Source organism: Myxocyprinus asiaticus, chromosome 40 (assembly GCF_019703515.2).
Source record: "Myxocyprinus asiaticus isolate MX2 ecotype Aquarium Trade chromosome 40, UBuf_Myxa_2, whole genome shotgun sequence".
In the NCBI taxonomy this organism is placed as follows: Eukaryota; Metazoa; Chordata; class Actinopteri; order Cypriniformes; family Catostomidae; genus Myxocyprinus; species Myxocyprinus asiaticus.
Window position 1 is genome coordinate 35,159,507 of NC_059383.1, and position 13,386 is coordinate 35,172,892.

The window sequence follows — 13,386 nt, forward strand, 5'->3', positions numbered from 1 at the left end:
TCATCTTTTGGAAAGTCATGGAAATGTTATTGTGGATTTTTCTTTTGCCATTGTAGCAACTAGGAATGCAAAAATAATATTTGCTATTGTCTCCCGTATACCTCTCTAGAAGTTTAAAGGAATATTCCCAGTTCAGTTCAAGTTGAAATGCTGTCAACTGAGCTAAACTTTTACTGAACCTGGAATATTCTTGTAACCTTTTATAGTTCCACGCTCCAAACCCAGAAATGTGAAAAGGATTCAATCCATAATGGTTCTTGGAGCACCCTGTGCCACCTTTTTAAGGCCCAAACATACTCTACGCAAGTATGTGAACGCAGACACACCTTGCTACGCAAGCTCGATTTCACACGTCATTGCATTGTGAAATGTGTCAGCGCTCAATTCATAAAACAATGCAAGTACGCGCTGTATTCTCAGCGTTGCCACAAGAGGCGCTAGAGTGGATTTTCTACTTTCAATCAACAACTGCCTTGGCGGACTTGGGCAGCAATTTGACTTAAATCTTTTTTAAAAATATATGCAAAATTTTGTCCCCAGTAAATTCAAACGAACTTGTTTTTTCTCCATGTCTCTCCCCACTCCTCAACTATCGACTCATCTACCTCATCCGGGTGCATCCGAAAATGTAGGCAGCTGACTTGTTGCCTAATCAGTTAATGGCTTAACTGACAGCTGTTTTGAATGAATGGAACTCTTAAGGAAACTGGTCTCCGAACAGTTTGAAAAGCACCTTATTTTCATCCTGCCTCCTTTTGTATTTTATTTTCAACCAATGTCCTGGTTTCGGACGCAGCACCAGTTTTGTGGTCATACCTAAAAAATCTATTGCCCTTTTGTGGTCTAAGGTTTGTAACCGCCAGAGCAAGGCAAGAGCGCACGTAATGTATGTACAACGGGACCACGTGTTGGCCATGCATTGGCCAAGCGCTCGCGTCTGCGTTTGCGTACTTGCGTGAAGTATGTTTCATCATCAAACTCAATTGAGAAACCATATATTTAAGATTGGGGATAATAGTCTAAGAATTGGCTATCCTGGGACCTGGGTAGCTCAGCGAGTATTGACGCAGACTACCACCCCTGGAGTCGCGAGTTCGAATCCAGGGTGTGCTGAGTGACTCCAGCCAGGTCTCCTAAGCAATCAAATTGGCCCGGTTGCTAGTGAGGGTAGAGTCACATGGGGTAACCTCCTTGTGGTCGCGATTAGCGGTTTTCCCTCTCAGTGGGACGCGTGGTAAGTTGTGCGTGGATTGCAGAGAATAGCATGAGCCTCCACATGCTGTGAGTCTCCGTGGTGTCATGCACAGTGAGCCACGTGATAAGATGCGCGGACTGACTATCTCAGAAGCGAAGGCAACTGAGACTTGTCCTCTGCCACCCGGATTGAGGTGAGTAACCGTGCCACCACGAGGACCTAGTAAGTAGTGGGAATTGGGCATGCTATACTGGGGAGAAAAGGGGAGAAAAAAAAGAAATAATAAAAAAGAAATGGCCATCCTCCTATGGTGATTCGCCAATCTATAGTGGTTACTGCCCTGGTACTTTGGGACTCAGATGGGAAAATATGATTTCAGCAAATTATTTTCTGAGAATGACCCAGGGGTGTGTGTTTTCAGGGTGTGTGTTTTTGTATGTTGGACATTAAGAGTTAGGAAACACAGGAAAAGCTCATTATGATGTCATGAAGAGTGCTTCATATAGAACACAGAGATTCACCCTAAATGGCTCCCTGAGCTCTAGTCGTTTTGTGCAGCAGGTTGATAAATTAATTGGAAGCAAACACTAGCTTGTTTTCTAATGGCTGGTTTTAGCACTCTGACCTTGACAGCTAATTATTCCGGTAAAATGTTCTACCTGCAGGGCTTGCACTAAATTCACATGCAGCAGATATTCTGGTTGGATAGTATTACAGCCAATGAAACAGGAAGCAATTTAGCAAAGATAATGTTTTCAGATTGTGAGATTACATCTAATTAGGGACAACATAAAGCGATAACCAGCAGAAGACACAACAAGTTTAAGATTTGTAAGACGTAATGTCTTGTTTATTACGCAGAAAATACTTTTTATGTGCTTTCTATGGGATATCAGTTCAAAGCCAGAAAATTGTTGCAGGAAATGTCGCATTTTGTTCAAAGACTACAAACCGGCTCCATGAACACCAATTACACTCATAATGATGCCATTAAAGTTAATAAATTAAGCCACAAATCAAGTCTCTCATTTATGTTAATAATCAAACACACACACACACACACACATTTGTTTTTCCGTTTAGACTTTCGGTTGACTTCTATTGTTTATACTGAGCCTAATGATATTTTCTGTCCCTTCTCCCTTTTTGCATTATTACATTTGATTAAGACATTATTTTGTATGTTTATTAAGCTGTTTTCCTCATGGGATCTGTTGGCTGGTCCGCTCAGTGTGGTGATTTCAGGTTTTATTATCCTGGTAGATAATAAAAACACACCTAACCCACACCTACACACTCACACACAACCCGTTACATATTCTTGCATGTGTGTGTTTGTGTGAGTTCCATGCTCTCCCATGCACACGCAAACACATCACTTTACTATGAGCTCCATGTGTTTGAGGAGACTGAATGTCTGAGCACCATCAGAAGGACTGAATATGTGTTAAAAATCAGTATTCGTAGGCTTCCTGCACATCTGTGTGTCACTTGTGCTGGTGTTAAATGTCAACAACAAGGAGACTCTAAATGAAGTTCAGGAAAACTTATCAAATTGAGTTAGTCTATGGCAATGGGTCTCAACTGGTTGGTCGCGAGCCATTTTTGCGAGTAGCAGAACCCCTACAAAAACAATTCTACATTCAAATAATAAAATGCAATTAACTGTGGTGCGTAGTTAGGACAGCAAATAAAAAGGCTTATCAACTTTTAAAAGGGAGGGGAAAACACTTCCTATATCTTTTGCTGTCAATGTCAAAGGCTGTGTGTCCAATCAAACTCTGCATTATTTTGGCGCAAATGCATCTGGATAAATGAGGATAAACATGGTTTGTGGTGAATTACTGGCTGCCAAGAGCAAACCATAAAAATTCAAGAGACAGTTAGAAACCAAAAGTCAATTATTATCTATTTAGACCTATGCAATTAATCGTAATATTTCAGTGTTTGATTTTAAGCAGATTTTTTCTACATTTACATGATAAGCAGTATTTGATGTCCAATGTCAAATCTGGGTCTTGAAGTACAAGCCAGTTGAGAAACACAGCCCTAAAGGGGTTTAAATTATTAAAAAATAATAATAATAAAATAAAATAAAATAAAAACAATATGCTTAACTGCATGCATTTACATTGGAAATCCAATAATTTCTTGTTAAAGGTGCACTCAGTAAACTTTTGTTCATGTCATCTTGGACTTACAGTGACACCTAGTGGTGTGGATGCAGCATCATTCAAAATCAATAGTTTTCAGTTACAGAGGCTATTGTAGAAATTCACTATTCACAATCAGCAATGATTCATTTAATCCAAGAGTGAAAGTGTCCAATAACAAGACGGTTACTGAGATTGAGTAGTATTCAGCTGGTCATGTGATTCTAAAATGGCAGCCCCCATGAGGGCGCCCCTGCCCCATAGAATAACAATAAACAGCTTTAATAAGGTTACTGATATGACTAGAGTCCTCATCTCATGTGAGTGCTCATGATTTTATATATGTTTCAAAATTACAATTCATTTTTTTAAGAGTAAAACCTTTTTAATTCTAAGCTCTCTCTCTCTCTCTCTCTCTCTCTCTCTCTCTCTCTCTCTCTCTCTCTATATATATATATCAATTATCCCTGGTACACTTTATTTAATGCTTGATGAACACAGAAGCTCTGCTTTTGAAAAATGTTTCCTGGTTCAGTCAGTGTCACTGTCTCCAAGCTCAAACCAGTTCTGCTTCCAAACAAATCCATATTAGTCAAAAAGTGATAAACAGAAAAGCTTAAGCTGAACATTGGAACAATAATACAAAATAGTCTCATTTGTCACTATACTTAAAAAAAACAAAAAAAAAAACAGATTCTTTGTCTCTCTCTAAAGGAACGCTAAACGGTCAAGGTTGGGAGTTACCTTTCGTACCATCTGTAACACATATGCAGGACAGAGAGAAGCAAGTTGTCACATGGGGAAGTTCTCTAAACAGTATCTCAGTAACAAAAGTGTTTAGAGTCAAATGTCCGATAGGATGAAAGTTTTTTCTTCTCTCTCTCTAGCAGTGGTTTTGTATGCGGATTTCAAACACCTTGTTCAAAACTATTTTAAATTATTTCATATTTTGTGAATTTTATCCTCTAAATCAATAAATCCAAAATAATCCTATTTTTGTAACAGCTCATATGTAATAAAATAAAACTACACTAAGATTCAACTATTTTCAACTATATTTATTCAATTAATTCATTACAATGTTTCTTTTGTTTTAGGAAAATATTTTTGTATTTTAGCATTTTTTTTTTATGTTTCATGAATCCAAGTGCAAACATACTGCAATGCTTACACTTCTGTTTTTCTCTCACATTGTCCTTTGTTTCAATACACATGCACATCTAGTGAAAAACAATAATTTACAAATAATCAGGAAACATACAGCCACAGACATTTATCGGATGGCATAAACATTTACAATATGCAAGGTACAGTAAATGTCAACATTCAAATCTAGATGAATCTCAAAGGGTTCAGTTCTGGGATACGCTGCCCTCTTGTGAATATCAGAAGCATTATGGAAAAAATGCCTTAAATGTGTGTATGTGCAGATCTCCATGTGTGGTCTTTAAAAGTGATCTTAAAAGATAGGTAATTTGTTTAAATTAGGATGCATGTTTCTGTGTCTTTAGGTATTCCTGAATGAGCTTATACATACAGTATGCTTCATTTACAGATAGTTGTCATTCTTAATTCTGTTCAGATTCAGAATAATGATGAAATTGCGAGTTTTGCATCATCAAGTGCCTAATGTGTGTCTAAACTGCATATACTGTATAAACAGTAAATAATGATAGAAAACAGATGGCAGTCTTACACAAACCTCACAAGTGGCAGTAAATGTATTTCATATGCTCGATAATAGTCTTGAACTTTTGCTCCTACAGAAACATTATGGCTCTGATTGCAATATAATTGTTATATAAATAAATAAAAAATGTCTACCATATGTATTTTTTCTTTACAATGTCATTATAAGAAATTATTTATCATATTTTATTTCCATTAATATTATTTATATATTTTATTCCCATTATACTATTAATGTTCATAAGTTTCTTTGAGGGTTACAGGACCTATGTGTGTGACATCATTAGTTTTCTACAGAACGCTGTGAATGGAATGTGACAGAATTTTATCTCCAAACAAGACTAGTACAGTATCGCTCTGAACAGATAGTAGGTGATTAAATGTGTGTGTCCAATTAATCTCAAGGCTGTGAGAAAAAAAGCACATGAATCGAGACAAAATCTTCCTTCTCCGAGTAGATAGAGGTAATCTGAGAGAGAACAAAGTGTACAGGGTCCACAATAAAAATTCATGGAGTTTTAAGACATTTTGACACAAACTGGCTAAAAAATTAAATAAATTGCAGGTCATACTAGCTAAAGGTGTTCAGCAAGCTGGTTTTAGGAATATGGTCACTAGTTTGTTTCTGGTCCAAGCCAAGGTGGTGTACCAGACCAATTTGTGCCACACTTGACCAGTTTGGACCAGCTAGAAACCATGTAATATCACCTTCCGATATAAGCTGGTTTTAGTGCAAACCAAATGTTCATTGCACACCAAAAATAAACAAAACAAAACTGTAAGCAGAACAGCCAGCAGAAACAAACCAACAAAAAAGGTAATCTCAGTTGTCTCAACATTTAGAACTAGTCAAATAAGCATGATGAAAGTCTCTTTACATTTAGAGATAAAGCTCACATAGTTCCACAGATCAAGATATTTATAGAATAACAAATTTGCTAATTTACTGAAAGTCTGCAGCAATTTCAAACATAATTTATGAGATAACAGACGAGTTTGGCAATCTCTGTTTCCTATGTTCACAACCCTTCACAAAAATGTGCCTGTCCAGCACTGGTTTCCTGTAGAAACAGGAAACAGCTTCGGTGTGTGTGTGTGTTATCTTAATCAGTGAGCGGTCAGAGCTTCACAGAGACATGGACAAGCAAATGTAGTGGATTTCACCCAGCACCACAAATGAACCACCGACACCAGCTCTTTGGCGGATCATGTCTGCAGTTTATTAGAAACAGGGCAGGAAACACACACACACACACACACACACACACACCCTCAGATCAGTGGTCTCTCGGCTGACTCTCTCTAGTCACAAGCCATTCTGTGAGAGCAGGATGCGCCCGGTTGATTAGGAGTTAGATCACTTACAGGCTAAACTCAAATTAATGATTACAAACAAAGAAACATATTTTTCTGTTTTACATAAGAAAATAAAGATAATCTGCACAGAGTAAATAATTTATATATATATATATATATATATATATATATATATATATATATATATATATATATATATATATATATATAACTTATGAAATTTATTTTATCAAACAATCTCTATAATTTCACCAATTCAATGATAAAACACAACAAAGTTTGCTGGAATGGTTATATAAAATGCACAACATTACACAAATATGCACTTTTTTTACTTGGAGAAACGGAAAACTGTGCATACAGAAGATAGAGAAGAGGGGTATAACAGACAGGAAATTATGTAATGAACAGATGATAGGCTTTTGAGCACAAGCCTAAACCAACCAACTCCAAAGGTTCTCAAACATAAAGATGAAATATGCTTGGCCTGCTTCTCTTATCAAACTTTATCCATTTTATTATGTTCTATAACCAGGCAATACACACTTGTGTATGGGGCATTCTCAGCAAACTAATGCTGTGTTATTTCATTTAAATAAGTAAAGTACTGCTGAACTTTGAAAGCATATTATTTAGTACTGTGGGTGGAATTTTCAGACGGTCCCTTACAAGCGCTAGTTTATGAAAGCACATGAGCATTTTTAGGTATAATTCTCCAGCTACAACAGGCGCTGACCGTTTGAGTTCAATGTTTTATGCCTGTATGATATAGTCATATATTCTTTAACCTAGCTGTGCTAATGATATCATAAAATTGTCAGCTCCAGAGAGTGCGGGTAGGAGAAACCGATGTCAAACGAATAACGAGCCAACAACATCTAGAGATAAGGTAGAAGTTCAGCGTTAGTTTCGCATCTTTGGGCCTGCCAGCTCCAGTTCTACTTAATGTGGATTATACATGCTGATGTAAATGTAAGTGTAAGTCAAGTTACTTTCATAGCACAATTTCCCAAGTTATTATCACGAAAAATGATCTGGATCTGATTTTCTAACTTATTGACTGCACCTTAGCACAACTCGTTAGAGATCGCTCTTATTTGGCAAACATTCATTATACAATTTTTTTTTTTGTATGTGTATCTGTCGGGTTTTCATTTCTGGAACAATATGCAATACACACTTATGTTATTTATATCGAGGTATTTTTTCCACTGTCTTTAATTTAATGTTTTGGACTGTACAATTCAGAAGACAAATGCAGTGCAACAAGTTTGGCAAAACAAACAATGAAGTGACTGAAGAAATAGCAGTTAATGTTATACAGGGCCACACCGCACCTGCAATGGCAAATTTATTATGAATACACTTAAAAACATAACATTGGAACCCTTATAAACCACCCCACTAAAGCCCAAATAAATGGCTTACATTCAGTGAGAAAAGCTCTTATTCACCAAGCTCACCACATCAACGCACTTCAACCTAATTATATATACAGATTAATATTGGTACTTTTGGATTCAGGAGCAAGAATAAAGGCAAATGCGCATCTAACAGAGACAGAGAGAGAGAGAGAGAACAAGCTTCATTGTTGATCCTGCTGCTTCTCTTGCAAATGAAATGCAAGAGAAGCACTAAATAGTTTAAAGGGAAGACAACAAACACAACGTCCTCTTTATGAACCCCATTTATCGATCAAATACTTAATGAGCACTCATCACAAGGGAGAGGCACACAAGTGCTCAATAACGGAGAATTGAGCTTAATATTAGCAATTCTCTAATAAGAGGCGAACACCAAGCGTGCACAATAAGGAATGCGCAGACACTGACAGACATAATAATGATTTAAAAAAAAACAAAAAAAAAAAAACATTATAAGTGACCAGTAACATGGCTTTAATTACGACACATGCAACCTTTTTAAACTCATAATGGAGATAGGTGCATTTAAAAATTCACTTGTTACACTGGACCACTAAAAATGAACTAGTGAATTTAAAAATGTGCTTAAATCTTAAAAGAATCTTAAAGGAAATGGTGACCATTTACAAGACCTGTACATGCTGATTATAGCCTACTGATTAAATTCTAACCTAAAATCTTGATGTAGGCTGTTATTCATTTTATCCAAGAATTTTACTGCATGAGTCATTCTAAAGAACAGCATGCCAACATGGCTTAAAGTTTGTGGGTAAAACCAGAATGTTAGGGTGTGACTAATTGAAACATTTGTCATGAGCCTGTTTGTTTAAATATATTACAATTATTATTTATTTTATTTTTACTCATATTTGATGAATCTTTGGTTGTCTTTAAAAAATTGCATGTACACATATTAAAACAGCATATGATGTTTTATATGTGAACAGGGGACATTTAAGGTAGGCCTATAATACAGTTGCCCCCCTACAAGCACGGGCCCCACACTGCGCCCCCCAGTCAAAATGGTCTAGAACTGCCCCTGTTGTCTGCCTGTCTATCTATTTCGATCCTCTATCTATCTGTCTGTCTGTTCGTCCCTTAGTAAATATATTTGTTTGTCTTTCCCTTCGTACTGTCTGACTATCTACTGTATTTATCGCATTCTTTCCCATGGGCACTGCGGGGTAGTCAGACTCGGTCTTGTAGCCATATGAGACTTGAAGTATGGTCTGTGATGTCACCACATTGCAACGCACATCCTCTCACGAGCGACATCAGCGTGCAGAAGTAACAGTGACTTCGTCTGTCCTGACATTCTGAATTTGGGCGATTTGACGTCGTACTGAAATTCACTGTTTTCGCAGAGTTGGAAACGCTACTCATGGGGGTTATAACTATCTTACTTTCGATTGTAGTTGCGCATACATGCACTGGGGTGTTGTTTAACGGTAAGTAAACATAATATAGAAATTGATATCATTATTTACAAATGCCACGACTTTTGTGTCTTTTGCTGATTTGCATTAACGTAATACGAATTGGCTAAGTGAATGTAACATTTTAACAAGTCTTATTTTAGCCGTAAACCACTTATATCTAACGTTCTTATGTACCGCTGTACTTTAACAAATATTATTATAATGCCTTATGTAGTGCTACATCAGTACCCGGTAACAAATGTGCTGCTTGTCTTCACACATTCATTGTGGAAAACAGGAACAATGTATGCTGTTTTTTTATTTATTTATTTTTTTTATTTTGTTGGTAGACAGATAAAGGCATGTCTTGAAAAACTGTGTTCTGGTCAGCATATGTGCTGTATAACTAAAAGCAAATAGTGTTGAAAAACTGTACTTGGTCTATTACGATTTACATAGTGAAAAATAATAATAATCAGGACTATTTAAAAAAAAAATAAATAAATAAAAAATAAAAAAAATAAAAAAGAAAGTATGGGAATAATGTAGTGACCGAAAACTAGTGAAAGTGTAAACTATATTTTAGATTCTTCAAAGTAGCACCCTTTGTCAAGATTACAGCCCTGCATGCTCTTTTGTAAAGGAATTATGTATAATTTATATTGCTCTGTGAAACTAATTTGAAGCATTTAATCATGGATAAGCGTTTAGATCAGAAGGTTTTTAAGATCTTGACAAACATGCATTCAGTCAAGTGAATTAAATGTATCCAAACTTTTGACTCTCAGTGTATTCTGGAATGATTCATGGGCTAAAACAGATGAAGAAGCTCTTTAAAGACTTACAGCGGCATAAAGTCTGTAGATACTGTAGGCTACTCCCAGTATTCTTCCTATGACGGAAATGTCCCTACAGTATGTTTGCTTTGGCTGGGATTATTCAGCGTAATCTTTTTCAAGGCCTCGGATATGTTCCTTTTGCCTTCATTTGTCTGGTAGTTTTGTGAGAGCTTTGATTAATGTTTTTTGTTTTGTTGTATGGTTGGTTACAGACAGTTCTGAACACAGTATAGCTGTTCCAGTAACTGATGAACCAACTCACAACATTTATCCTCCAGATCAAGACGTGCCCAGACCAGGTACTGTACAGTATCCAGAAATCCTCTCATTTTGATTCTCTGCCATTATCGTACAGATTTTGAATCAATTCTGGGGTAAAAGAAACAAATATACTTAAAAAAAAAAAAAACAACAACAACTTGCAGACACAGAAAGCAATCAGGTTCCTAATAGATAAGCTGCCGCCAGTATTCTCAAAGGAAACGGCCTTGTGTTTGTCTTGGTTAGGACTAGTATATCAAGGCCTTTAATTGTTGTGTTGTGTTTCGGTTTGTTTGGTTACAGCTGGACGCAGTTTCACTATTAATCGGGTCTATATGACCCAGACTGATGAACCAATAGAATACATTGACTCAGATCAGGATTTGCTCCACTCTGCCATAATTCCCAATAAGACCCAAACAGGTAAAGTATCCATAACATTTGTAATACAATAAATAAGAAGCAATCGGTGTTACCTGAGCACTGCACATGCATGTAACAACACTTACTAGGATGCAGTATAATACAAGAGTAAACCAGCCATTAGTGTCTAGGTTTATATAACTTTTTATCTTTACCAATGTCTCTTTGCTAATGTGTCTGGAAGCATTATTACAACTTTCATTGATGATGTTGTGTTTTTCTTTGGTTTGTTTACAGGGCTATATAAGAGTTTTATTATTAATATACCAAAAGTGTCTGACTCTGATAACCATCATGTTACACATCTGTGTAACATCACTCAAATGGGTGCAGCAAAATGCAACCAGACTACACCATCCTGGGTGACGTACACCATTTCAGATGAGGCTATGGTTTTCCTCAAAAGCCTGCTGGTCAGACGTGTCATGCCCTCTTTTTACATCCTCATCTTCCTTATTAGTGTACCCCTAAACACATTTGCCTTGGTGACATTCACCTGTAAGATTCGAGTAAAGAAACCAGCTGTGATCTACATGTCTCACCTGGCGTGTGTGGACTTGCTCTTCACTCTGCTGCTGCCTCTGAAGATCCACTACCACCTGAACGCTTCAGATTGGGTGTTTGGCGAGGTGGCGTGTCGTGTACTAAGTGCTGCTTACTACTGCTACATGTACTGCTCTATACTGCTGATGATGTGCATGAGTGTGGACAGGCTTGTGGTCGTGGTGATCCCTGTTGCCTCACTATCATGGCGGAGAGCAAGGAATGCCAAATGCATATGTGTGCTTGTCTGGCTGCTGGCGCTCGCCGGCACAGTGCCACTTCTCTCCATAAAGCAAACGTTTAAGATAAAAAATGTGGGAGTCACCTGCCATGACGCACTTCTCCATGATGACCCTACAGAGCAGCAGTATGTGTACCTGTTCTCCATCCTCTCCTGCCTCTTCTTCTTCTTGCCACTGGTTGCCACCTTGGCGAGTTACTCTACCATCATATATGTGCTCAATGCCAAGTCTGAACACTTAACAACATCATCATCCACAGACAAACGCAGGAGAGCTGTGATTATGGCTATCGCCGTGCTGACAGAGTTTGTGGCATGCTTTGCACCAACCAATGGCATCCTGTTGTACCACTGTGTTCGTCTGGCCACCGGAGGCTACAGTGGGGAAGGGGATTCATCATATGCAGCTTACATGTTGGCTGTGTGTGCGGGGAGCTCAAGTGTTTTCCTGGACCCTCTGCTGTACTACTACGGCTCGTCTCAGTGCAGACAGCAGATCAGCTCTGTGTTTTGGAGAAGAACGACAAAAAGAGCAGGCACACTATCAAACACACAAACTCAGTCAAATTCAACTTACCTGAACTGTGAGTACAGTCAGGCTCGCATTAAGATGTGAATTGTTTAGAAAAAGAGCTAGTCATATAATTTCATAAATGATCAGCAAGCACAAATGTGTGTGGTCTTCAGTTGATTTTGGAAGTGTAAGTGTGTGTGTGTGTGTGTGAGAGAGAGTATATGTACGTGTGAAAAGAGATACAGTAGATAGTGACTTTTGTAATTCTGAAGGCAAAAAGTTAGACTATGCTGTTATAAATGTAATGCATTATATGCATGTAAATGCATTATAGTTTGTGTGTAGTTTTGCTTTAAGCTTTATTAATTCACTCCACTGTATTTAACTGGCAGTCTTAACCAACAGATGGTAAGATGTGTATGTATTCAATGTTTTTCTATGTAGGACACACATATACCATGATGATTATATAAGATACATATATTTATATACAAAATGTGTCATTGAATTTATCTCTTAAAAACAGATGTCATGTAAAGGGCATCTAGTCATGGATTTCTGTTGCAATATTTTGATATACTCTGATAAGTTTAGCTTCCTCATTCCATATAAACAACTACAAGTTATTTGTATGTGCTACTAAGCTACTGTATTTCAAATATTGGAAGTTGTGCAGTGTATTATGTGTGATGCATACTATATTGAAATGGTCATATTTTACTACGCTTTTGTAGCAGTTTAATGATTTAGCTAAAGGTCACATTATGTTAGTCGAGGTTTCTTGCACTCTCCTCAGTTAGTTTTACTCAATTTTCTACCCTTCCACAACCAATGACCTGTTTTTGCAGATCGCTTACATTTCATAACACTTAAGTGTGGAAAGTTATTTAAAATAATAATAATAATAATAATAATATTTCATCCAAAAATTATATTCTCTCATCATTTATTCACCCTCATGCCATCCCAGATGTGTACGACTTTTCTTCTTCTGCTGAACACAAACGAAGATTTTTAGAAGAAGATTTTAGCTCTGTAGGTCCATACAATGCAAGTGAATGGGTACCAACATTTTGAAGCTCCAAAAGCACATGAAGGCAACATAAAAGTAATCTATATGACTCGAGTGCTTAATTCCATATTTTCAGATATGATATTATAAGTGTGGGTGAGAAACCGATGAATATTTAACGGCAGGTTCACACATCCTCCGCGAGCATGGCATGAGTGGCGCGTTTTCGTTTCGGCACCCATATTAACAGATTACACTGTCCCCACTGCAACCGTGAGTCACGAGGTGACGCATCCAAAAAGCGGCAGTGAAAGAGCCTATTTTTGCCACGTGGCTCATGCTGAGCTCAGCGGCTCT

General features: G+C 37.3%; 1 protein-coding gene across 2 annotated transcripts; it reads left to right on the forward strand.

Annotated features, from left to right (window-relative positions):
- Positions 1–7,106: 7,106 nt before the first annotated feature.
- On the forward strand, positions 7,107–12,737 carry LOC127430780 (proteinase-activated receptor 1-like). 2 transcript variants are annotated; one of them, XM_051680835.1, is made up of 4 exons: positions 7,107–7,326; positions 10,248–10,334; positions 10,600–10,719; positions 10,957–12,737. In XM_051680835.1, exons 3-4 carry the CDS (start codon positions 10,632–10,634, stop codon positions 12,117–12,119), a joined length of 1,251 nt encoding a protein of 416 aa, XP_051536795.1. In that variant the 5' UTR covers positions 7,107–7,326; positions 10,248–10,334; positions 10,600–10,631; the 3' UTR covers positions 12,120–12,737. The 2 variants fall into 2 exon arrangements, with proteins under 2 accessions (XP_051536795.1, XP_051536794.1); XM_051680834.1 differs by lacking the exon at positions 7,107–7,326 and adding an exon at positions 8,994–9,226.
- The last annotated feature ends 649 nt before the right edge of the window (positions 12,738–13,386 follow it).